The following is a 25959-nucleotide window of genomic DNA, read 5'->3' as shown; positions in this document are numbered from 1 at the left end:
GGTTGGCCATTCTGCATTGCTTAATTCAACTTGGTTTGAACAACAAGGTCTGGTGACTCTTACTTGTTTGGAGAAACAGTAATTAGGGTCCTTAACTTACAGTTGTGTTGAGAAGAAAATCAGGTCCATTGTTTAGGCTTTTGGTTTATAACTAACGAGGACAACATTGTCATTTCATACATGGTTTTCATTCAGCATGTTAACTTTGCAACAATATAGGCTAGAGGACTTTTTTTTCTTTTTTAATTTTAGATTATATTCTGCAGATACATTCTAAGGCAAAGGGTGAATTTGTGGGCAGTTCTGTAGCTCTGGGACGCAGAGACCCAGAACAGTAATACAAATTTTGTCTTAGACACTTTATTAATAAACATAATACAGTAGTGATACAAAACATCATGGGTCAAATTTTCAAAAGAGGTCTGCACCCAAAAACTACCATTTTTGTATCAGTATCAGTACTTATATAAAGGGGCCAGATTTCAAAAAGTGCTTATTGAGAACAATGGGAGCTGTTGGTTGCTGATAATTTTTTTCAAAACTGAATACTTAAATTAAACTGTCTTGACATGCCTGGCCCAGTGGAGACAGTGCTGAACACTTCTGAAAATCAGTCCCTAAAGCTTACTACATTGTTACAGGGGTTTCAAAAGTTCTTGCTCAGGCAAAATTACTCATTAAAGTAAAAATTCACTTAAAGTCAATTGTTTTGCCTCAGTAAGGGCTTTAAGATTGTTTTGTGCCATTTACTGAAGAATACTGTAGTAAATCTAGTATCAACCTATATTTACAAAACCTGTCTGCTGAAAATACAGTACTTAGGCACAATACATTTAACATTCATACCAATCTACAGCATTTGGAAAGCAGCCAAAGAGCTCCAGATTTTTTACTCTACTTTTTTAAAAATTTGTTTGTTCATTTTTAATTACAACTCATGACATCAAGGCAACAAAAGTGTGAAAAACTGTGACAGCAGAATATATGGGGGGAAAAGATAAGCTATGACTAAAGTGTATTTTTAAATAGGTTTTAATGCTTTGAAATAAAACAAGTTTACCATGAAAATGTAATATGCTGTGGCAAACACAGCTTTATTGTTCTGTACCTGAACAATAAGATTAGGAATATTTTCAAAGAAAGGCATTTTGTTGTTGTTGCTGTTGACATTCACAAAATACTATAGCTATTATTTATATCCAGTATTTAAACAAACTGAAATTCATATTCTTGGAAAGCCATGATCAGCTCTCATTTTTTGCGATGAGCAATAGGCAACTAAATCAGTTTAACTCAGGGCTGTTTTGCTGTTGTGTACTTCAATTTTGTTTGTTGTTATGATGAAAGGCATCAGGTGGCTGGCCAACTAGTCTCAAATACCTTCCCCAGAACAAAATTGCATTCATAGTGTAACTTGAATAATCTCTATAAGTTGGAAAACACTGATGATACTTGTCATGCTGTCTAGAGTGGCTCAACTCTGAATACTTACCTCAGGGCAGACTGTCAGAAGACTGTCAGGACAGACACCCCAAACTGGTGGTGTGTTCTATAATAATATTTCACCAAGCCAGTAACAAATGTGAGCTCCTGGATCTCCGTACCAGTCTTACCATGGAGTCACAGACAGTCCCCTTGGACTCTCCAGTCTCTCTTGCCACCCAGACACACTGAACTTTGTGATAAAAGGTTATTAAAACCAAAAATCACACCATCAGGTTGCTTCCAGTCCCCAGGGACCAGCCACTTACCCCAGATCAATTGGTACTCCAGATCTTACACCAAAGACAACGCTGGCAGCCAATTCTATAGTAAACTAACTAAGGATTTATTAACTTAGAAAAGAAATGAGTTATTGAGAGTTTAAAGCAGGTAAAATATAACAAGAGATAAATCACAGTTAGTAACTCCAAATGATGATGTACTAAACTGCCAGTCTCCCAAAAGTCTTTCAGCACTATCCATAATATCTCTGAGGATCGCTGTCTTCTCATTCAGTTATTCTGTCCCGTTAGAATCCAAACAGTTCAGAAATACAGGATCTTTCCTTGAATCCATAGTTATAGTATCTTCCCAAAGAAAGAAGTCTCTCTACCAATATGGGCTTTTCCTTTGATGGTGAGTGAGGGATGCACTTAGACTTTTGACCTCGACCATATACATGATGGCCAACTTCTTTGAAATTAGCATTTTCTGTTAAAGTCCTTAAGTCCTTCATTTGCATTTCACAAGATTTCTTTGAGTAATTTAGTAACAAGGCTATTTACCATACAGTGTTTGCTGTTGAAGTATGACAGGAACAGATAAGCAAAAACAATACCAGTAAAATTTCACTAGTTTTCATTAAGTTGAAACATCTGAATATACACTTATACATCTAACCCTTACCTTGATCTACACAAGTGAACTGACTTGAATACATTCTAGCATGACGTGGTCAGCCAGTGTCACAATACTATAACACAGGGATCGGCAACGGGCCGAGGGATATGCTGACCGCCGCTTCTCGCAGCCCCCATTGGCCTGGAGCAGTGAACCATGGCCAGCGGGAGCTGCGATCGGCTGAACCTGCGGACGCTGCAAGTAAATAAACGGTCCTGGCCTGCCAGTGGCTTTCCCTGATGTGTCACATGCCAAAGGTTGCCGATCCCTGATATAACAATATCAAAGGCATGAGAAATTTTCTGTATCATTCTCATATGTGAAATAATCCTTTAGCGGGATGAGCTGTATGGAATCTCCTGCACCAGGTGACTAAAGGGGGCTGTGTTTCAGTGACACTTGAAACAACACAAAATATGTTGGGTTTGGTTAAAATTAAAACTCAGCCCAGGTTCAAAGAACAGTTGAGGGATCCTGGCCTGCTTCATAGATTTACAAGGGGGTTTCAGTTGAATTTCGATTTTTGTGTCCATCTAAAACTCAAACAAATGCAGTGCAAATACATGTACATCAGGAATGAGATAAATTGAAAGGAATTCTTAAACTACGGAGTTTTGCCCAGTTCTAATGATAATCTAGGATTGAATATATGAAGAAAAGTTTAGATTTCAATAGCAGCAACACTAATAGAATCATAGGACTGGAAGGGACCTCGAAAGGTCATCTAGTCCTGTCCCTTGCACTTGTGGCAGGACTAAGTATTATCTACACCATCCCTGACAGGTGTTTGCCTAACCTGCTCTTAAAAGTCTCCAATGATGGAGATTCCACAACCTCCCTAGGCAATTTATTCCAGTACTTAACCACCCTGACAGGAAGTTTTTTCTAATGTCCAACCTAAACCACCCTTTCTGCAATTTAAGCTCATTGCTTCTTGTCCTATCCTCAGAGATTAAGGAGAACAATTTTCACCCTCCTCCTTGTAACAACATTTTATGTACTTGAAAACTGTTACCATGTCCCCTCTTAGGTTTCTCTTCTCCAGACTAAACAATCCCATTTTTTTCAATCTTCTGTCATAGGTCATTTTTGTTGTTGTTCTCTTGACTTTCTCCAATTTGTCCACATCTTTACTGAAATGTGGTGCCCAGAATTGAACACAATACTTCTGTTGAGGCCCGATCAGTGTGGAAGAATTACTTCTCTGTGTCTTGCTTACAAGACTCCTGCTAATAAATCCCAGAATGATGGGGGTTTTTTTTTTTTTGCAACAGTGTTACACTATTGACTCATATTTAGCTTGTGATCCACACGACCCCCCAGATCCCTTTCTGCAGTACTCATTCCTAGGCAGTCATTTCCCGTTTTGTATGTGTGCAACTGATTGTTCCTTCCTAAGAGCATTTGTCCTTATTGAATTTCATCCTATTTACTTCAGATCATTTCTCTGGTTTGTCCAGATCATTTTGAATTTTAATCCTATTCTCCAAAGCACTTGGCATGCCTCTGTTTGGTATCATCCACAAACTTTATAAGTGTACTCTGTATGCTATTATCTACATCATTGATGAAGATATTGAACAGAACCAGACCCAGAACTGATCCTACGGGACCCCACTTGTTATGCCCTTCGAGCATGACTGTGAACCACTGATAACTCAAATAAATTTGTTAGTCTCTAAGGTGCCACAAGTACTCCTGTTCTTTTTGCGGATTATACTAACACGGCTGCTTCTCTGAAACCTGTCTCTGGGAATGGTTTTCCAACCAGTTATGTACCCACCTTATAGTAACTCCATCTAAGTTGTATTTCCCTAAATCATGCTCAAAATGTGATGTGATATAAGCAAGTTTGCATCAATGTTGTGACACAAACAGCCTCCACATTGTCATGGTGTATATTGAACCTTCACTTGCAACATTTGGATTCAGCTCAGCAGAATCTTACAGGGCAGAAAGGTTTTCAAATGGCTTGTCCAGCCTTAGTGATTTGTAGGCTCATTTGATGCCTTAATCAAATGTAGATTGTTGCATGGTTGACCTCAAATGGGTCTGAAATCCATGATGTCAAGATCTAATGGATTTGTTAAATGATAGAATGTTACTCACACAATGATACATGGTTATATATTATGCAGATCTTTAAGTTTTGCTGTAGCCACTGCAAAAATTTCGTTGCTGATTAATTTCTGATACTTGTACATTCCCAACGTTCTTTCTTCTTAGACTATTTCTTACTGCTTCAAAGTGGCTATGGTATCTGCTAAGAATGTATATTTAGAATAGTTTCGGTTATTAATACAGTCTCCATGGATAAAAGTCACTCATTTAAAAATACATATATTTTAAAAAGTGAATTTAGTGCAGACAGGTTTTGTAATTAGAAAAGTGCTAACAAGCTAGTAGAGGTATTCTGTGTGTGTATGAAATACAGCTAAAAACTTGCATTGAGATCATAAGGGCTTGCCATCCATGACCAGGATGTTTTAGGTGTGCTGTACATTGATCATAAAGCTTGTTATTCATCATAGATTGATCCCATCTGGAGGAAAAATGCATTTGAAATGCTGTAGTTAGTGACTGTATAGATGAGATGGAACAAGGATATTGTGAGCTCCTTGACTGCCAACAGTTTGACTTAACTTAGTGAGGAAAAGAAATATGGGCAGCTTTCCTTTCAAAACAAAAGCACAGTGGTCCTCAATGTTATTCAGCAAGGAGGGTTCAGTATGTTTTGGAAGGCCAACAAGGTTGACAAAGGGAGGGAAAGGCTGCTTGGGAAGGTGCTTGGAATGTTGCATGCTCACAATACTTCCTTATTTTGAGTGCCTGATGTGTTAGGATGGATCACATTTTGGGCTGTAGGGAAAGGAAAGATGTTCTGGGGTTAATGCACCAGAATGGGACTTGGGAGATCTTGTGTTATATTCATGGCTCTACCTTAAGTTTCCTGATTGACCTTTCACAAGTCATGTATGTCCGTATGCCTTGGTTCCCCATCAGTGAAATTGAGATAATGCTTGCTGACCATAGAGTTATGAGAATAACTCCATTGATATTTGTGAGGTGCTGCAATACTACAGCTGAAACCTTTCTTCTTTCACTGGACAACTTCAAAAACTGAGCTGTCAGCTAAGGAGCTCCCACTGTCCTTGTTGAGGCTATGAAATGTATCTTCAGCTGACTAATCAGCCAGGAAAAACCTGACCCTCATATCTATCTAGGTACTCTTATGTATCCAATCCCCTTGTTATAACACCCCGACATGACAATGGAGTAGAAGCAGCCATAATGGATTGTGTATGCCTGTTAGTATGAGGAATTATTGTTTTAACTACGATCAGCTTTCTTTGCTGTATAACCCTAGAGGCCTTTGGAACGCTCTTGGAATTGCAGATGATTCTGTTTACCTGAGTCAGACCCGTTTGTTTCTTAACTATTTCATATAGTCTTGAAGAGAAGGACTTTTATTGGCTCCCTAATTTAGAGATCTGTTTTCCTCAACTGTTGATATTGCCTTATGTTGCCCTTTTACTTCACAAATATTAAAAGAAAATGCCTTTCTTGTGCTGCTGAAAGTCCTGCTAGTGTCATCATCTCTTGTTTTGGAAATACAGTACTCTGAATGTGGTTGTTTGGAGATAAATGCAGAATGTTACCAGATTTGCCCGTTACTTTGGGGTACACTCATTTATTAGGGGTACTCTTCGGGGGTGGGGTCTGTAATTCTATCAATGTGCTGCTTGAGTTACTTGTGTTTTCATATGGAGCTCTACTTCTCCCTTCTGCAAGTTCCCTCCCAATGGAGCTATCCTGCAGGACCTAGGTTCCCCAGGGCTGGGTTCTTCCAGCCCCAGAATCAGACGAACACTCACACACATATTAACAGAGCGCGTCTGAGGGTATGTCTACACTACGAGAGTAGTTCGATTTTAGTTAAATCGAATATGTGCAATCGATATTAGAAAGTCGAACGTGTGTGTCTACACTAAGGACAGTAATTCGACTTTGTGAGTCCACACTAACGGGGCAAGCGTCGACATTGGAAGCGGTGCACTGTGGGCAGCTATCCCACAGTTCCCGCAGTCCCCGCTGCCCATTGGAATTCTGGGTCGATCCGCCAATGCCTTCTGGGTAAAAAAATGTGGCGAGGGTGCTTTTGGGTAACTGTCGTCATCCGTCAGTCACTACCGCCCTCCCTCCCTCCCTGAAAGCGCCGGCGGGAAATCAGTTCACGCACTTTTTGATCAGTGACAGCGCGGACGCCACAGCACTGCGATCATGGATCCCGCTGCGACCATCGCTGCAGTTGTGGCCATTCTCAACGCCTAGCAGCTTATCATACACCTTTCCCAGAGGCAGATGCAGAGAAATCAGGCGAGGAGGCTACGACACCGCCGTGAGGGCCTGAAGTCGGAGAGTAGCACAGAGCTGTCAGAAACCACGAGCCCCAGCGCCCAGGACAATGGGGCAATGGGGCATGTGGATTTTGTTGAACGGCGATTCTGGGCCCGGGAAACAAGCACGGACTGGTGGGACCGCATAGTGCTTCAGGTCTGGGATGAATCCCAGTGGCTGCGAAACTTTCGCATGCGGAAGGGGACTTTCCTCGAACTTTGTGAGTTGTTGTCCCCTGCCCTGAAGCGCAAGGACACCCGCATGCGAGCAGCCCTGACTGTCCAGAAGCGAGTGGCCATAGCCCTCTGGAAGCTTGCAACGCCGGACAGCTACCGGTCAGTCGCGAACCACTTTGGCGTGGGCAAATCTACCGTGGGGGTTGTTGTCCTGCAAGTAGCCAAGGCAATCGTCAAGGTACTGCTGTCAAAGGTAGTGACCCTGGGAAACGCGCAGGCCATCATAGATGGCTTCGCAGCGATGGGATTCCCAAACTGCGGTGCGGCTATAGATGGGACTCACATCCCTATCCTGGGACCGGGCCACCAGGCCAGCCAGTACATCAACAGAAAGGGCTATTTTCAATGGTGCTGCAAGCACTGGTGGACCATCGGGGACGTTTTACAAACATCAACGTCGGATGGCCGTGCAAGGTTCATGACGCTCGCGTGTTCAGGAACTCTGGTCTGTTTAGACGGCTGCAGGAAGGCATTTACTTCCCGGACCACAAGATAACTGTTGGGGATGTGGAGATGCCTACAGTGATCCTCGGGGACCCAGCCTACCCGCTAATGCCCTGGCTCATGAAGCCCTATACTGGCGCCCTGGACACTGCACAAGAACTCTTCAACTACCGGCTGAGCAAGTGCAGAATGGTCGTGGAGTGTGCTTTTGGACGTCTCAAGGGGAGATGGAGAAGCTTACTGACTCGCTGTGATCTCAGCGAAACCAATATCCTCATCGTTATTGCAGCTTGCTGTGTGCTCCACAATCTGTATGAGAGCAAGGGGGAGACGTTTATGGCGGGGTGGGAGGTTGAGGCAAATAGCCTGGCTGCTGATTACGCCCAGCCAGACAGCCGGGCGATTAGAAGAGCCCAGCGGGACGCGCTGTGCATCCGGGAGGCTTTGAAAGCCAGTTTCAAGACTGAGCAGGGTACCCAGTGACTTTTAAGTTTGTGGACACAGAAGCTGAACTTGCCCCCGTTTCTTTACCCGGTTGCCGTCGACTATCCTCTCCAGTTACATACCCCCTTCACCCCCTTCCCAAAAAATAAAATCTGTTCTGTTTTGTTAATGGACACCGTTGTCTTTATTACTGTTTTCGCGGGAATGTTTTAAACCTGGGACGCAGACTGTGGCATAAGATCTGTAACTGCCCTCCCCCGCCACAAAGTCACAGAGCAACCCCCCCTCCCAGACTGACCAGGGTAACTAGTCACTGCACTGTATATGTGCCCTGCTGCTGGACCTGCCCCCTGCTAAAGGTGACTGTCCTGTCCAATTACCAAGCCCCTTCCCCCCCCTTCAGACAGACTCTCCTCCAAAAGAAGAGGATGGAAACAGTAATGAACAGAAACGTATTTTTTATTAACAACCGCACATGGAACGGGGGGGGTGAAACTTGGACGGGGTCTTGTGTGAGGCGGGTAGGAAAGGACTTTTCAAATTTTGGGGAATGAGAGCCTTCTAGTGGTAGAGCAGTCCGCAGGGGTGGAGTGAAATTTTTCACGGACCCTGCCGCCCCTCCGTGTTTGGACTTTGGGTGAGGGGGGTATGGGACTTGGTGGCGGGGCAGGGCAGTTAGAGAGAGACTGCAGCGGGCTCTCTCCTCCTGCCTCCGGTCCTGCAGAACATCCACAAGGCGGCGGAGCGTGTCCGTTTGCTCCCTCATTAGTCCAAGCAGCGTTTGAGTAGCCTGCCAGTCCTCCTGTCGCCACCTCTCCTCCCGTTCCATGTTTGCCCGGTGCATTTGGGACAAGTTCTCCCTCCACTGTGTCTGCTGGGCTGCCTGTGCTCGGGAGCATCCCATTAGTTCAGCAAACATGTCTTCCCGTGTCCTCTTCTTCCTCCTCCTAATGTGCGCTAGCCTCTGGGCAGATGTGGCTGTGGGAATTGGAAAAAGGGAGTGAATTCCTGAGACAAATCAATGTATCTGTGAACAGAGAACATAGTCTTTCTCTGTGAACAAGACCATGCAGAGCACCTATCACACGCGCACTGAGGACAAGGTCGAATTTTCGGCCCTCGCGTACAGTGCCTGCGGTCTTGCTGTGGCGAGCTGAGGAGCGGGGCAGGACACCGGACTTTGTCTAGCTGGCAAACATGGTAAGCCGTAGACTTGGGGCTGCTTAAAACTTTAAGAGTGGCACTGGCCTCCTTTCACATAGAAAGCAATGCGAGTCTCTGCTGGCAGCAATCCTGCAAGCATGAACTCTGCCCCTGTCCCAGCCCCTTGCGGCTGTAAACCGCGTGGCTGTAAACCGGCGGTCGCAGTTCTGTAAAGGGACGGGCAAGCAGTCCCAATACTAACTTTCCCCTACCTAATTCACAGCAGGGAGTCATGCCAGACATCACCCTCCTGAAGGTCTCGGAGAGCCAGAAGGAGCGGATGCTTCGGGACAGCCTGCAGAAACCGGGGCCATTTGCTGCAATGCTCTGCAAGGCCATGATCCCCGAGTACCTGCTGGCGTTGTGGCAGGGAAACGTCTCATACCACGGGGGGCCTAATAAGCTCTCCCTGCCCAGGAACCTGCTCATGAGGCTTGAAAAACACCTGCAGGAGGCCTATGAGGAGTTCTCCCCGGAGGATCTCGCCTCTATCCCCGGATACATTGACCAGTTTTTGGCTTAGGTGCCCTTGGAGGGACAAAAGAGTGGAGCGTTTTGGGCAGTATAATCATGAAGCGGACATTGTGAAATTTTTTGAAAATAGTTCGGACTATATATTGAAGCGCCCAAAGACAGACTAATCATGATACCCTTTGCACATATTCCCGTTTTGTTGGACTTTACTCTTTACATGTTTTGAAGCACTTTACCCATTGTTAATATTTTAAATCGTCCTGTCCTGTTATAAATAAATGTTTACATGTTTGAAAGCACTTTAGCTATTGTTAATATTTTAAATATGCCAGTTATGTTATAAATAAATGTTTAGATATTTAAAACACTTACTGCTTGATCCTTCCCTTGAATCTGTGTCTGGGATAACGGCTGGGGAGGGTTGGTAGGGGATCTCTGTGCGGGTGATGAAGAGCTCCTGGCTGTCGGGCAAATCAGCGTTGTAAGCGCTGTCGACTGCCTCGTCCTCCTCATCTCCTTCCTCCTCTTCCCCGTCCGCTGAGGAACCGGCCGCGGACAATATCCCATCCTCAGAGTCCACGGTCACTGGTGGGGTAGTGGTGGCGGCCGCACCTAGGATGGAATGCAGTGCCTCGTAGAAACGGGATGTGTGGGGCTGGGATCCGGAGCGTCCGTTTGCCTCTTTGGTCTTCTGGTAGCCTTGTCTCAGCTCCTTGATTTTCACGCGGCACTGCGTTGCATCCCGGCTGTATCCTCTCTCTGCCATGGCTTTAGAGATCTTCTCATAGATCTTTGCATTCCGTCTTTTGGAGCGCAGCTCGGAAAGCACGGACTCATCTCCCCACACAGCGATGAGATCCAAGACTTCCCGATCAGTCCATGCTGGGGCCCTCTTTCTATTAGATTGCACGGCCATCTCTGCTGGAGAGCTCTGCATCGTTGCCACTGCTGCTGAGCTCGCCACGGTGTCCAAACAGAAACTGCGATTCAAACTGCCCAGACAGGAAAAGGAATTCAAATTTTCCCGGGGTGTGACTGGTCAGAGCATCCGAGCTCGGACTGCTGTCCAGAGCGTCAACAGAGTGGTGCACTGTGGGATAGCTCCCGGAGCTATTAGCGTCGATTTCCATCCACACCTAGCCTAATTCGATATGGCCATTTCGAATTTAGCGCTACTCCTCTCGTTGGGGAGGATTACAGAAATCGATTTAAAGAGAGCTCTATGTCGAACTAAATAGCCTCGTGGTGTGGACGGGTGCAGGGTTAATTCGATTTAACGGTGCTAAATTCGACATAAACGCCTAGTGTAGACCAGGCCTGAGAGTACAGGGTTAATCAGCACTCCCAAGCTGACCCCTTATATGTCCCTGGACTCAGTAGACTGGGTTGAACAGCACCCAAGCTGTCACCCTCATATGCCATGGGCACTGCACCGGAAGAGAGCATGTCTGAGCAGACTGGGTCAAGCAGCACTTCCGAGCTGCCACCCTCATATGTCTCAGGAACCACACGTCCCTATCTCCACTTTCACGTTACAATTGTTCTGGTAGTAACCCACTTGATGAGCAAACCCCACAGGATTTTTGGGTGCTGCAGGGATCTTTTAGCTTAGGTACGAGAAGAGCTGCTGTAGAGCGAATGGGGAAGCCAAAAACACCCACGAGCGGGGAGAGAGAGAGAAGCAACCAGCCTAACAATGAAAGTTATTTATTGCCAAGTAATCACCATACAAGGAGAGCCAAACAAACAAAACAGTTATGATATTAAATCTAACTTAAATTTGATTACAAAAGTCAGGTTTAGAAAACTATAACTGATCACACAAGTCAACGTCAGAAGGCAATACCTAGCTAGAGAGAGAGAGAGAGAGCTCTCACCACTCCGTGAAGTTTGAATTGATCAGGGTTCCCAGGCGGTGGTGGTAGCTGAGGGTCCGGAGTGCTGGAGACAGGCAGAGCCCCCAGCATGATTAGTCAGGAGAAGATGAAGTCCCAATGGAACTGATGCAGATTTTGGATCCAGGCATCACAGCATTTACTTGAGCATGGGTAGGGTTTTCTGTAGGGAAAAAACAGTGGTTCAAGGGAGAACACTAGATTTGTTTGTGGGTAAACTGATGGCTCAAGGGAATATACCAAAGTTGTTTTGTTCAGGCTACACAGTGGGAACTGACCATTCCTGGCTATGTGCAGTGTTCCTTCGAGGGAGCTCACAATGCAATTAGGCAGCTTCAGTATTTTGGATACCAGTAAAGGATTTATTACTAGAATTGGTCTGATAACTACTGAGCTGGGTGTGTACAGGTGTGGGTTCATTAAGATCTGGAGCAGAGATTACCCATCATGCAGTGCTTTCCTGCTTTTCTGGTCCCAGAGTTCAGTGCGGTTCTTGCCTTGGAATCTCTGTTCTCCATTCTGTATGCTAATAGAGATGCTTCCCTGTCCCATATTTGATGCAAATGAGGCAAGGGGAGTTTCCTTAATCCTGTCACCCTTGTCCAGGGGGGTTTAGATGTCTCTCCCTGCCTTTTCATTGCTTTTTGTAAGTCTTTCTTCTGATCGGCTTTGGTTCAAGCGGAGGCTCGTGGGGGGAGGAGGGTCGGAGATCTTTCATGAGTCAGACAGGCTGGGTACTGTGCCCTGGTTCCCCAAGAACACAGAGCTGATAGGTAACAAGGAAAAGATATTAAGCTATATTTGTTTACAATTGAAATGTATTCTGTTCATCTCTAAGGGAAAAAGAATCTGCTAGCAATACTGATTACACAGTATGTTCAGAGAATCAACTATAGAGTGAAAGAAGTCATAAGATAAACTAACTGGTATAGTTTGATGTAAAAGTTGGCCTAGTCAAAAGACACTGAGAGCTAAATCCTTGGCTGGTATAAATTGGCAAAGGTCATTGACTTCAGTGGAACTACACCACTTTGCAACAGCGGGGAAACTGGTATTACAGTGTGAGGAATGTCTTTAAAGAAAAAAAAATCAAGCTTATTTGATACTAAATTAAGCAGTAATCCAACAAAATGGGTTCAATCAAGCATCTAGGTTTGACCAAGTATGATGAATAAAAAAGGAACCCGGAGAAGGATATTGATTATCTTGCACAACTGTTTTCAAATGGCTGAAATGAGCAAACACACAATTAATAGTATTATCTCTAGATTTTCTCCACATCATAATGAATATGGGCCCAATGCTACTCCTATTGACTTCAGTCAGACAACAGCTGGGCGGGGCATTAGAATCTAAAAGCTTCCAAAACTCAGCACTGGATCCCATACCATCTCACCTAACCAGATCACTCAAACTGTCCACTTCTACAATTCAGATTTTTAGGGAAGATGTGCTTAGCTTAAGGTATCTCCTCTCTTGGGATGCTCTAGTTGCCTCCAGTGTCTGAGAACGTAGCGTTATCTCATGATACACTTAATATTATGATCATACTGCTTTTATGAAAAACCTCATTCTGTTCCATAGCCACTAGCTGCTAAAAGGGGGAGTTTGCATCTCACAATACTGTGTGACTCATGAGGAATTACTCGATCATTTTGTGGTCCCAATTCACAAAGTCAGCTTACTTCCTTAGTTGAGAGTTGTTTAAAAATCAAGATTGTTTGTTAACCATTTCAGGTGTATCCTGTGCAAATATTTTAGTCAGATTCCCTTAGTCCTGTCCTGTAATTTGAGATAACTTCTAATCCTGGCTCTGCCTCACTCTGTTCCATTGAGCAAAGCATCTAACCTTAGTCTTCTCTTCTGTAAAATTATTGTAGTAATCAGCTACTCCATGGATGTGTTCTGTGAATCCTAGTTAATCACTGTAATTTCAAAGCAATGTTATAAATGCTAAGTGTTAGTATCATTAAATAGAGAGACACGGTGGGTGAGGTAATATCTTTTATTAGACCAATGTCTTTTGGTGAGAGAGACAAGCTTGTGAGCCACACAGAGCTCTTCCTCAGACATGTGTAGCTAGAAAGCTTTCCTCTCTCACCAGCAGAAGTTGGTTCAGTAAATATTACCTCATCCACTTTGTCTCTCTAGTATCCTGAAACCAACATGTCTACAACAACACTGCACACAACAATGGATAGTATAATTAAATAGACTTTTTATCATTCTGGTCCTGGAAAGAGTGGGGAAAAGTTTTAAGATAAACACACTGATTGTGTAGGTGATATGTTCACACTGTTTGCTGACTTCAATGGATGATTCAATCGTCAGTGTTCTGTTGCCTGCATTTCTTAGCGTAGTTCCCAAAGATTTCTGTTGTTCAAGACAAGATTTGTATGTCGTCCCTTTAACATGGCAAGAAACACATAAAAGCGCTTTCTGATGGGTGGCTTGCTTCAGAGATGAGCTCATGGAAACTTCTGAACCTCCACTCTCCTGCATGCCTTCTTCCCTGGGTTGCTGTACAGGGTTAAAAAAAAAGTGCCACAGGAGTCTTTTTTTTTTTTTTTTTTTTAAGAGAGAGAACAGAAAAAAGAGCACTAATCAGCATGTCCTGTGCTCTTCTTTGTAGTCCCAGCGCCGTGTTACGTTTCACCTCCCTGATGGCTCCCAGGAAAGCTGCAGTGACAGTGGTCTAGGAGACCATGAGCCTGTGGGTAGTGGAACCCTGATCTCACACCCTCTCCCTCTGGTTCAGCCACAGGACGAATTCTACGACCAGGCCTCTCCGGACAAGAGGACTGAAGCTGATGGCAACTCTGACCCCAACTCTGGTGAGTTGACTTTCAAGGCTTTGGTAGTCTTTGATAGAGGTTTTTGTTTGTTTTGTTTTCTCTTTTCACTTTGTAAAAAACTTTTAAGCTGCAGAGATGTGGAGCATGTGCATGGATATTTAGTCACAGCAGTTCAGTAGAATTTACAGCATGTTAAATTAGTTGCCTGAAATATCATGTTGCAATGTTGATTGTAAAAAAGAAACACAAGTATAAAAAAAAGTATGCTCATTTGGGAAACATGTATAGACAGACTACATGATGAGTGGAAAAAACAAGAAGGAAGGAAATTCTACAAGGTAGCTTGCTTGTCTTTGTTGTCATTTGCAGTGTTGTTTAGTATTTACCTATGCACTTTCTTCTTACAATGATGCTTCTGTCTTCACTGTGGGATGGGATTTGAAATCATCCTAAATACCTATTGGAGATCAAAGGAACAATGAATTGTAGGTGATATTTTTCATTGAACTAAGTTAAAAAATGGAGCAAAATAGGGTACATATAGTTTTCTGGCTAGTTTGCATATAGGTACCACCTCTTTCTAATAGCTGTCGCACTGAAAGCCCTTCTGCTTGCAAAAGTAAATGGAGATTCTCCGTTAGCTTGAGAGGGCGGGGAAGATCATGTTTGGCTCTAATGGATATGAGTTTCATCTACGATGTTCCACATGGGCAGTTTGGCTGGCACCCACTATGGCTATATATATGGGAAGCTATTTTTTCCTTTTAATTTTAATTAATTTTTACAGTATATTGGAAATATAATGCTTGCATCCTGCACTATAGATGCAGCTCAGCAAGTGATAATGGGAGAATCATACATCTGAACTGAGGACTCTACAGCTAATGTGACTAGGGCTCATTGGGAATTTTTTGACAGTGTTTTGTCATTGGAAAATGCTGATTCATCAAAACCTAAACACAGAAACATATTGGTTTTGACAAAACGTTTGCTGGGAACATTTCTCAAGGGGGAGAGAGACAGAAAGACAGACAGACACTTCCTATAATAACCAATAGTTTAATTTAAAGCTGAGATCCCATATCATAGGGTAAGCATGCTAACCACTGGGCTCTTGGCTATTCTGGGTTTTATGTAGTCTCTGTCACGTACATGTTTTTGTTGTTGTTGTTTTTTCATTAAGCTGTTGAAAGGTCTTGGTCTTATTTCGCAAAAACAAATTCCCAAAGCTTGAAAATTTTCACAAAATGGAAATGTTGTTTTCTGGCCAGCCCAAACTGTGACCTTAAGTCCACAAAAACACAAGTACCAGTAGTAGTATAGCAGCTAAGAGCGAAAAATGTGTATAGTATATGTAACTGATTAGTTTAAGTGGAATTATCCTGTTAATTCCCTGTCCATGCAAGAGAAGAGCGACATATTTAACTAGAGTACAGGGCTGTCTTAAGGCTTCATTCATTACCTGTAGGCACTGTAGCATGGGCTTTGCTGATACTGAGTTGTATATCTCTATATAGCACATAGCATAAAAGTCCATCAAATAAAGCTGAGCAAAGAGCAGGATCAGTAAACTCTGTACAAAGGTCTTACATGGGAGTGTTTCTGCATTAGCGAATAGGTGTCAACTGCACCGTGCAATCATGCAATATTAATTACAAATGATCTAACTCACCGAAATCGGCAGATGTGTTTAAAGCTCATATGAATATATCTGTTTTAATGATGTCTGTAATTGATGTGATTATACACAATTTAGCCTTTGGGGACACTAAATTCATGGCAAAACTATGAGAAACTAATGGTCAAGCTGCATTGAAGGTTAGTGAGGCATGAGAATATAGCTTCCTATACTAATTATTTTATCAGACTGAATTAAAACATGCATTTAAATAGTGTCTTATATATCTCATCAGATCTTACAAGCTAAGCAGAGTGTAATAATTTATTTCACAGAAGTCACCCCAGGAAACCTAGGTCATGAGGTACTGGTGATTATGTAGATTCCACTCTTAACTGTTGAGTCCTTACTTAGTTATTGCCCAAGCAACAATGAAGTGGTCAACAATGAAGTGGCTGGAGATTCCTATTTTTTAATTCGGAGATGTGAAATATAGTTTGTGACAGTTTATGGGCCTGAAAGATCCCACGGCATCCTTACATGAGTAGAAGTTCTACCCAGCGTTAGGGCAAAATTAGAATGTGAGTAATTACATTCTGCCTCCCTAAATTACTGATGTTGTGTCAATTGGATATGGTAATCTTTGACACTTCCTGTCTTAATCTGTAGTGTATTATTGCTGTGCAATGTTAGAGTTGCTGCATTCAACCCTAGAGGTAGTTTGATTTCAGTAGTTGTTGAAGTGATTCCTACTGTAGTGTGTATGGTTTAAAAGCATTGTGAATACTTTGGGATGACAGGTGCAATTATGCGGCGGGGGGGTGGGGGTTCTTAGTGAGAACCCATATTGTTACATTAATGAAACATATGCATTAGATTAAATCTTTAAAAATACAGAGAAACAGTTAGACAAGCTTTGTGATTTCTTTGTAATCCTAATACTTAATTATATCTGTGTTCAAAAGAAAAAAGTGGACCCATTAACACTTTTGGGGAGCTTTACGTTCCTCTCTCATTCACCACACCCATGATTTACACTGGAACAAAATGCTCAAAAAGAGGGTGTAAAATGTTTCCAAATCAGAATGGTCACATTTATATCCATTTTACAGAAAATATAAGGAGGTGATAAATGAGGGATTTTTAAAAGAAATGTGTAACTTTGATGTTAGTCTGGAGGTGTTATATGTAATACAGTCTCTCCAAAAACAAAAAAACTGTAATAATAGTTACAAGTTAGTTTGTTTTATTTTTGAGAGCCTGTTTATATATATATATATATAAAAATATAAAACCTCAAAAGTAATATCCACATTCAATATTTCTTTAATAAAAAGCCTCATTCTCCATTGCCCTTTCTCTTGTGTAATCATAACAGTAAATGACACTATCGTGTATTTATACATAATATAAAGGTGTAATAATGTCACTAATAATGATTAATGTGTAATAAGAATTGTAGGTAGGTTGGTTAGTTTTATGTTGTTGTGTTTTTTTTAGAGACTGCCTGAATATTCTATTTTTTCAAAGTTCCTTATTTGTGTTACAACAAATAACACATTCATAGAATCATCGGGCTCAATGGGTAGTGATCAATGGCTCCATTTTGAAATTTTGAAATTTGAAATTTTGAAACTCCAATTAACTTTTCTCTATTTACACTGTGTGTTTGTTTGTTTGTTTGTTTATTATTTCTCTTCAGGTGGCAATGAGAACAGACTAGGCAATTTCATGATTTTTTAAAGTCAGTATCTAGTATCTAATTTCATGTTAGTGTTCCCATGCACAAGTACGGCTGCAAATGTAGTGTGGTAAATATTACAGAGCAAGGTTTTGTTGTGCTCTTTAAGTGTTTCAACAAAAATGAAAAGAAGCATAGTCATGGGAGTATTTGTAATGATTGTCTAATAATGTATCTGTACCAAAAATTACATGTGGGGCCAAACTTGTCCTTCACTGTCCCTTTCAAAGCTAGTTTTAATGCAAGGTGTGTTCAGTTTGTTGAAGCAGGATGCTATTTCTGCCTGGAAAGACCTGTTAAATGGTGAGAACCATTTTGGTGAATGATTTTAATGTTCTTGTGAATGGTGTGTTTTTATTGTTGCACACCATGAATTTATGTAAATAAAGATGTAGCCATTGTTTCCTGGTAGTGGTATGTTGCTGCTTTAATTAAGTTTGGACAGGGGGCAAGGGCCAGGTTTGGACAGCCTGCAATGTTAAAGAATGAGTTAAATATTCTCATAGCCGAATGATCTACTGCATGAGAAACTCACTGTTATGTTTTGTAAGTGTTGCCAGCCTATGAAGAGATAAGGGAGTTACAATTACACTAGTCTAATGAAAAGGGCATACAAAGCCAGAGAAAATTCTCTCAGCTAATATTAAAGACACCAATATCTCATGAAAGTAAGAGAGATTACAAACACTAGTATTGTTAGCTAAATATTGTCACCATGTTTACTAGGGGAGGGGAGACAGGAGAGGCAGGACAAATAGAAAATAAATCAATCAATCAGCACTTTAACCAGGATCTGCATACTCCAAGACTGGTTTAGGACACTTAACCTGCCAATTTTGTGTAGGCTCACATTGTCCAGCCGTGCCAGAAATAAAACAGAAGGCAATGGATTTAGTTTAATTAGTTTGCAGTTTTATTCACTTAAGATATCTGGGTTACTAACCAACCACAAATTGTACAGTGCAGGTCATCATACTTTCCTTAATCATTTACCCTGCCACCCTCTCCTTGTAAGAGGGTTAAGGGGGCTAAAAAAGGAGGGGGCTTGCTTTGCTTTACATCCTTTTTTAATCCATTTTCTCTGATAACAGTAACCCTTCCATACTGATACTCACACTGGACAGCCACCATAAGTTTTATGTACTAATTTGTGACATTATAACCTAACTTCCCTGCCCCACCCATTGGATCCCAGACCCACTATGGGGAAGGAAAAAAAATTCCACTTCACCTTGGCCGGTCTGGGAGTGAGGGGGAAAATTACTTACTCCCCAGCCCCCAAGGAAGAAAGGCCAACTAGCATGATGCCCACAGCAGATCATAAAGGGACCTGATTATTTTTTAGATTCTATGGGTTGGAGGATGGGTACTGCCAGCCCAATCTAGGCAAAAGCAGGCTTTTCTGAGACTGCACATAGTATAAATACCCCCACTCTTCCAGTCAGCAGGGAAGGCAGTGTCCCTTCCCGCCCCCCAACCTGATTAAGCTATTTTCTTATCCTCCCTACTCTGTATAGGTCAACTTTCTTCCTTCCTCTACCTCTGCTACCAGTAGTAGAGGGAGCCTTTAAAAAGGTACCAACCCCCTTTTTTCCAGCCACCTCATAAAGCTGTGGTGAATGAATATCTTATTCTTGAAGCTTTCTTCTAATCCACCTATAGGTCTTTGCCATCTCAGACTTCTATGATCAATGTTAATTGACAATTAAACAACTATAAAGTTCACTTTTCACTTGATGCACCGGTATAGCCCAGGGTTATCCTATTTTATCAGAACTCTTCTGTCAGTGAGCAATATATTGTGGGCCGAAAAACTGCATTCTTCCATACATTTTCACAAGCTCTGTGGCATTATTACATGTTAGTAACAACAAGTAATTCAAATTCAAGAGTCATGACTGAAATGACTTAATTTCACACACAACATTAATTTGTGAAATGTTGCCATTCTTAAACACAGTTATGAACAACCATGTAAAATGACACCATGTTGACCATGACTTTGTGGTCAGTGTAGACCAGGACAAATTGAAATCAGCATTTTTCGTTTTGCAACCATCTTGAAACACAATAAAATGAAGTATTATGTGTAAGCCCGAAGAGGAAGTAGAACAGGGATTTGTGATTGATGCATTGAGAATATATAATTAAAAAGAGAAAAATAATGAAAATAAAAAGGAAACTGTAATTTGCCATAAAAGAAGCAGAGCTTTGAAAGGAATTTGCAAAAGTAGAGGTTTAAAAATTAGTTGGCCACATTTTGATTTCTGTTGTATGTATTTTTGACCTAACCTGTTTCTAAATGAAGAATATTTTTGAATTTAAAAGACTGTTCATTTCATTTCTCACTCTTTCTAAGAAAGCTATTAAAAGGGAAAATAGTTGCCAGATTATCTCTCTCAGTATGTCAGATACGAATCTGCAAAACCACCAAATTGCCCTAAAGTCTAATAGAAATTGCATATTACCAACATGACTTTATTGCATCTCTTCTGCTTGCTTTGTGGCTTTTCAATGTGTTTATTACAAAGTGTAATGTTAACAGAAACATCCTGTTTTATGACCTGTTGACATTAAGAGAAGAATTTGATGTATTTTAATCTGGAATGTTTCTTTTGTAGTTCATCAGACAGGAGCTCAGTGTTGTTTTCTTGCTAGTACAGTTTTGATTTCATCAGCATTAAACGGGCCCTTATTAGTTAAGGATCCTGCTTTCACTGCTCTTTTAGTAAAGTCTGCTAAGTACTATCATTTAAACTGGAAATGTTAACCCATCTAATGGTTACATTCAATATAGCTAACAGAATGATAGAATTGTATGTAGGAAAAATGTGCCTCCTAGTGTAAAGAAGGTGAAATGTGTACTTTCATGAACTTGCTTGATGAAATTACATTTTGATAGCTGCAAGCTGTGGATGTGATTCATTCTCCCTCAAAGAGATAAAGAGAAATAGCATATATTTAACCGAGTGTGGGAACTGCTCTGGGGAGAAAGCCTATTATACATTTCAGATGTGCGTGTGTGGAAATAAGTAAGAAGCAGAGAGAAAAAATATTTATGTCCTTCATATGTTTGCCTAATTTCTACTCATAATTAATAAGCAATATAAATAAATGTTACATAACCCAAAATTATGCCTTCATGTAAGGAAGACTGGGCTTGGGTGAAAAACTGTAACAAATCCTTGGCATTTTAAAGGTTTCACTTCTAAACATAAAAAGAAGAAAATTGTTTTATAATGCCTGAGGGTATTCAAAATAAAAATAAAAATTTGGAAGTAATTCCATGTTCTTGGAAGCAATGTCTAAAATAGCCCAAGTCTGCCATTAATGCTATAATTACAATGTTTTTTATTTCCCGTATATTAAACAATATTTGGATCAGTGTGGCTGATAAAACATGAGACCCCGCATTTGAATAAACGTAATGCTACAGTTGTTTAGTGAAATGATTTCAGGGGAATTAAATCATAATATAATTCCAGTAATAAACAGGAATATTTCTGTGGCATGGTTTAATTATTATTACAGTTCAGAGTTATGGCAAGAGTGTCCTGTATTAAACTTGCAACAAAGTGTCCTGTGGCACCTTATAGACTAACAGGTATATTGGAGCATAAGCTTTCGTGGGTGAATACCCACTTGGTTAGACATATGTATTAAATTTTGTCATATGACAGGGTCCCATGTGGAGAAGCTAATCCTTTCATGCAAAGAACTCTGGTTTACAGTGTTACTATCACAGGGGCCAGTGGGTGATGGTGTTTTAACCTTACAGTCTGTTCCCACTGCATAATCCTTGCTTTTCTTTACTGCTCCAAAGTTGCTTGTTCCACTTGGCTAGACTGAAGTTCATAGTGGAGAATTTACAGTTTAACATGTAGCCAAGGATGTCTCTATGTTAAATTTTTCTCTCCAGATAAATCACTGTCCATAGCTATTTTTGTGTTTCATAATCTGAGAACTGAAAGAAGAACATTTGCCTTTGAGACATTTCCTCCATTTCATTAAACACAAGTTCATACCTCACACAGAATCTTACACTGTCACATTTAGCTACAGGCAAATAGTAGCAAGAGGAACTGGAGTCAAGTTGGCTGAATTAGCCTACTGAACAGCTATTAAATAGACTGAAGACTGGATTCAATCTTAGCACCGAGTATTTGTTTCTTTAAAAAAAAACCTGAGAGGCATGATATGTATCAACATTTCATTAAGATTTTTACAGCATTCTTGGTTTAGAAAGAAGACACAGAGCCAGATTTTATCCTGTATTCCTTTTCCTTCTCCCCATGCACGAATTCAGGATGTGTGGAATGTGAGTCAGGGTTGAATCTGATCTGTGCAACTCATAACATCAGTGTGGGGCGGATATTTAGTGCAGGTACTCCATAGGGAAGGGATACAGAGACCAGATAAATGGCTTGGTAAAGGACTTAAAGGAGGTGTTTGTTAAAGGAGAGGAATGAGGAGGGTAGCCTAGGGGCTTCTATAACTTGTATGGCAGGGAGCCAAGCCCTATTTCCTTGATAGCCCACCTTAACCCTCATTTGAGAGTGGGGATGGTAAGGTCCCAGCAATGGGTTGACTGGGGACCAGGATGGAAAGAGAGGGGGGCTGGCAGAAGCCACCAGGTAGATATTGAATGAAATGGGGTTATCTGCACTGTACACTTTTATCTGCTGCGTAGTCCCAGAAATCTAATAATAATGTTGTAGCCTGATTAAGACACATGCAATGTCTCCTGTCCTCCTGTCAGTATAGCCGGACAATGTCTACTGTACTAAAAAGCCACCTACGCTCAGAAATCTTTTCATTATATAGATTAATAGATTCTTAAAGCCAAAAGTGACCATTTTGATTATCTAATCTGGTCTCCTGCACAACACAGGCCAACAAATCTTACACGATAATTTCTGCATCAAGCCCATAATTTCTGTTATAACTACAGCAGGGGTGAACAAACTACGGCTTGCGGACTGGATCCGGCCCCTCAGGGCTTTGGATCCGGCCCGCAGGATTGCCACACCCGTGGTGCTGCAGGTCCGGCGCCGCGCTCACAAACGGCTGGCACCACGTCCCTGTGGCCCCTGATGGGGGTGGGGCAGAGGGCTCTGTGTGCTGCCCTTGCCTCCAGGCACCGCCCCCCGCAGCTCCCATTGGCCGGGAACGGGGAACCGCGGCCAATGGGAGCTTCGGGGGAGTTATCTGGAGGCGCGGCAACGGCAGCACATGGAGCACTCTGCTCCCCCTCCCCCAGGAGCTGCAGGGACATGGTGCCGGCTGCTTCCCGGAGTGGTGCAGCGCAGGGCCAGGGTGGGCAGGCAGGGAGCTTTCCCTGGCCCTGGTGTGCGCTGCTGCCACCCTAGAGCCGCTCCAGGTAAGCAGTGCTGAGCCGAACCCCTCGTACACCCCAACTCCCTGCCCTGAGCCCCCTGCCGCACTCTGCACCCCTCCCTGCATCCCTGCCCTGAGCCCCCTCCTACACCCCAATCTCCTTCCCTGAGTCCCCTCATACAGCCGGCACCCTTCTTCTGCCCCAACCCCTTGCCCTGAGCCCCTTCCTGCACACCGCACCCCCTCCGACACCCCGCACTCCCTACCTCACCACAACGCCCTGCCCTGGCCCTGCATGCAATTTCCACACCCAGCTGTGGCCCTCAAGTCAAAAAGTTTGCCCACCCGTGAACTACAGCATATTTTCAAAAGATATCCAGACTTAAAGACTTTATTTAAAGACTTCAAGTGATGAAGAATCTATCCAACATTCAGTTACTTATAGACCGCAATCAAGTTACTTCTTAACCTTCACTTTGATAAACTAAGCAGACTGTGCTTCTTAACCTGACTGTAAGTCAAGTTTTCTAAATGTGGACTCATATTGGTAGCTCTTTTCTGAACATTTTTCAGTTTTTCAACATCCTATTTATGTGTGGACTCCAAATCTGGACACTATATAAGAGGAAAGTGGCAAACGCTGCATGCTTAACCACTTAATCATCCAGACCTTTTATAACAGTTTCAAGGTTAAAATGACATCACCACAATTTCAACTTAAATGCCCACAATAGGAAAAAAAACCCTCCTCATAAACCCCCTAAAACACAGGCAGTGCTTTTATTGATTTCCTTCTGTACAGATTCTTATGTTTTGATGTCAGCGGGTATTTCTTCATGCCTCAGCAGCTAAACAAAAAGTCCCTTTACATTAGGATTAAAACAGAGAAACTCAAGCCAATTTTATAGCTATCCCAGTAACTGATACAAATTAGAAAGAAAAGAAACAAAAGAAAATCACAGTTTCAATGTCAGTTAAGTTTCTTATGCTACACTCCATGCTGGAAATCATTTGTAGATAAGGCTAAGATTTTGTCATGGATATTTTTAATAAAAGTCAGGACAGGTCATGGGCAATAAAGAAAAATTCATAGAAGCCGTGACCTGTCTGGGACTTCTACTAAAAATATCTGTGCCAAAATGGCGAACTTTGGGTCCCCACACCGCCTGCAGCAGGGCAGCTGTGCAGCAGCTAGGAGCTCCAAGGCCCCCACTGCGGGTTGGGTGTCAGAGCTCCAGGGACATCTTGCCACCCGTGGCTGGGAGCCGTGGGGCCTCCTGCCAATTGCAGCAGCTGGGGATTGTGGGGTATCCCTGCCACCTGCAGCTACGGGGGTCCTCCCACCACCTGCGGAGTCTGGGAGCTGTGGGGTGCCCCCGCAGCATCCAGGAGCTGTGGGGTACCCCCACTGCCCACAGTCCTGGGGGCCCATGGCGGACGGGAGCTGGAGCTGCAGGGTTCCCCCGCTGCCTGTAGCTCTAGGATCCCCCACTGCCCACGGCAGCTGGGAGCTGTGGGGCACCCCCCCACTGGCCATGGTGACCAGGAGCTCAGGGGTTCCCCTGCCACCCACAGGGGCCAGAAGCTGCAGGGATTCCCCTGCTGCCTGGGAGCTGGGAGCTCTGGGGGCGCCAGAGGTGGCGGGGGTACCCCGCAGCTCCCGGCCCCCATGGGCAGCGGGGAATCCTGCAGCTCCCAGCCACCGCAGGCTGAAGTCATGGAGGTCGCTGAAAGTCACGGCTTTTGTGATTCCGCGACCTCCATGACTAAATTGTAGCTTTATTTATAAATAATCATGCAGATTTTACAAAATGTGTAACAGTAGTAAGTGGCAATCCTGAAAACCCTTATTCAAGTAAATAGTTTCCCTGACTTTGCACCACACATTTACAGGTTCTCCCTGTGGAGCTACATGCAGGCAACTAGTAGAAAAATGTAACATGAGTGGAATAAAGGCAAAGGTAGAGGGCCTGTTGCTGCACAGATCCTCTGTAATTGCCAGTGATTTAGAATAAATACTTTTCTCTATTTACAGCAGGATATTAAACTAAAATGAATTTCTATAAAGTTTGTTGGCATCATGTAAAACTAAAATTTGTGAAGTATGATACAGAAGCTCAACTTTCCATCATACTCTAACCTGTTCTGAAACTGGATAGTTCAAGATTTTTGTGGAGGGGTGTCAAAAGAGGGGAAAACCAGATTACTGACTATATCAAGACTTGCTGTGTGCTTTAATTTCAATACATATTTGTGAAAGTATAGGGAAATATCTGATATTACTTATAGCTCATATTACAGCTTAATTAAAATGTAAAACTTGTCCTGACGTGGCTCTCATTTAAATTACATTCATACATGTCATTATCCTTCCTCCTAGAAGCTGGTGCTCATCTCTGGAAAATTGCCTAGTGCTGTTGGTCCAGTATCATTTTTAACTTGGAGTCTATAAACAGAAGGAATTAATATTTCCATAAACAAGATTATATGTATTATCCTCTAGTTTGTTTGAATGGATATCTTGAAAAATGTATTTCCAAAAGTCAAACACTAGGGGACAAATCCAGTGATGAGACTGAGGGAACTTAGCATTATAAGTAACATGTATCTTCAAATGATCTCTGACATGTACGTTACACTAACATATACATCCTTTAGACTCACAATCACTTACAAACATATTATTTACTACCCTTACACATCACCTCTGAATGTGGTCCACTGAATGTGAATTTTAAAAGTCTCCATTGGGTGTATCTTATACACTCAGAGCTAGACTCTGCTCTTAGTTACACTGCCCTAAATCCAGAATAGCTCTACTGACTTCAGTGATGGAAGAATCTGACTCTGAGAAGAGAGAACTACTACTAACATTGGGGTTTCTTCAGGTATGTTAGCAACAAGAAGAAAGTCAAGGAAAGTGTGGGCCCCTTACTGAATGAGGGAGGCAACCTAGTGACCGAGGATGTGGAAAAAGCTAATGTACTCAATG

General features: G+C 42.4%; 1 protein-coding gene across 6 annotated transcripts in view; it reads left to right on the top strand.

The window, feature by feature from the left end:
• The window catches only part of LOC113406374 (protocadherin-9), an 883162-nt gene that overhangs the window by 549474 nt on the left and 307729 nt on the right, over positions 1-25959 (top strand). For 3 of the 6 annotated variants that reach the window (XM_026650940.1, XM_026650964.1, XM_026650899.1), the window contains 2 exons: positions 11438-11464; positions 14109-14310. In XM_026650940.1, the coding sequence (XP_026506725.1) occupies positions 11438-11464; positions 14109-14310 (229 nt within the window). The remainder of the gene's footprint in view (positions 1-11437; positions 11465-14108; positions 14311-25959) is intronic. The other 3 variants (XM_026651042.1, XM_026651091.1, XM_026650995.1) reach the window with 3 other exon arrangements.

Source organism: Terrapene carolina, unplaced genomic scaffold, assembly GCF_002925995.2.
Source record: "Terrapene carolina triunguis isolate 2854851 unplaced genomic scaffold, T_m_triunguis-2.0 Scaffold17, whole genome shotgun sequence".
NCBI lineage: Eukaryota > Metazoa > Chordata > Testudines > Emydidae > Terrapene > Terrapene triunguis.
This window is presented reverse-complemented; position numbering and strand designations above follow the sequence as displayed.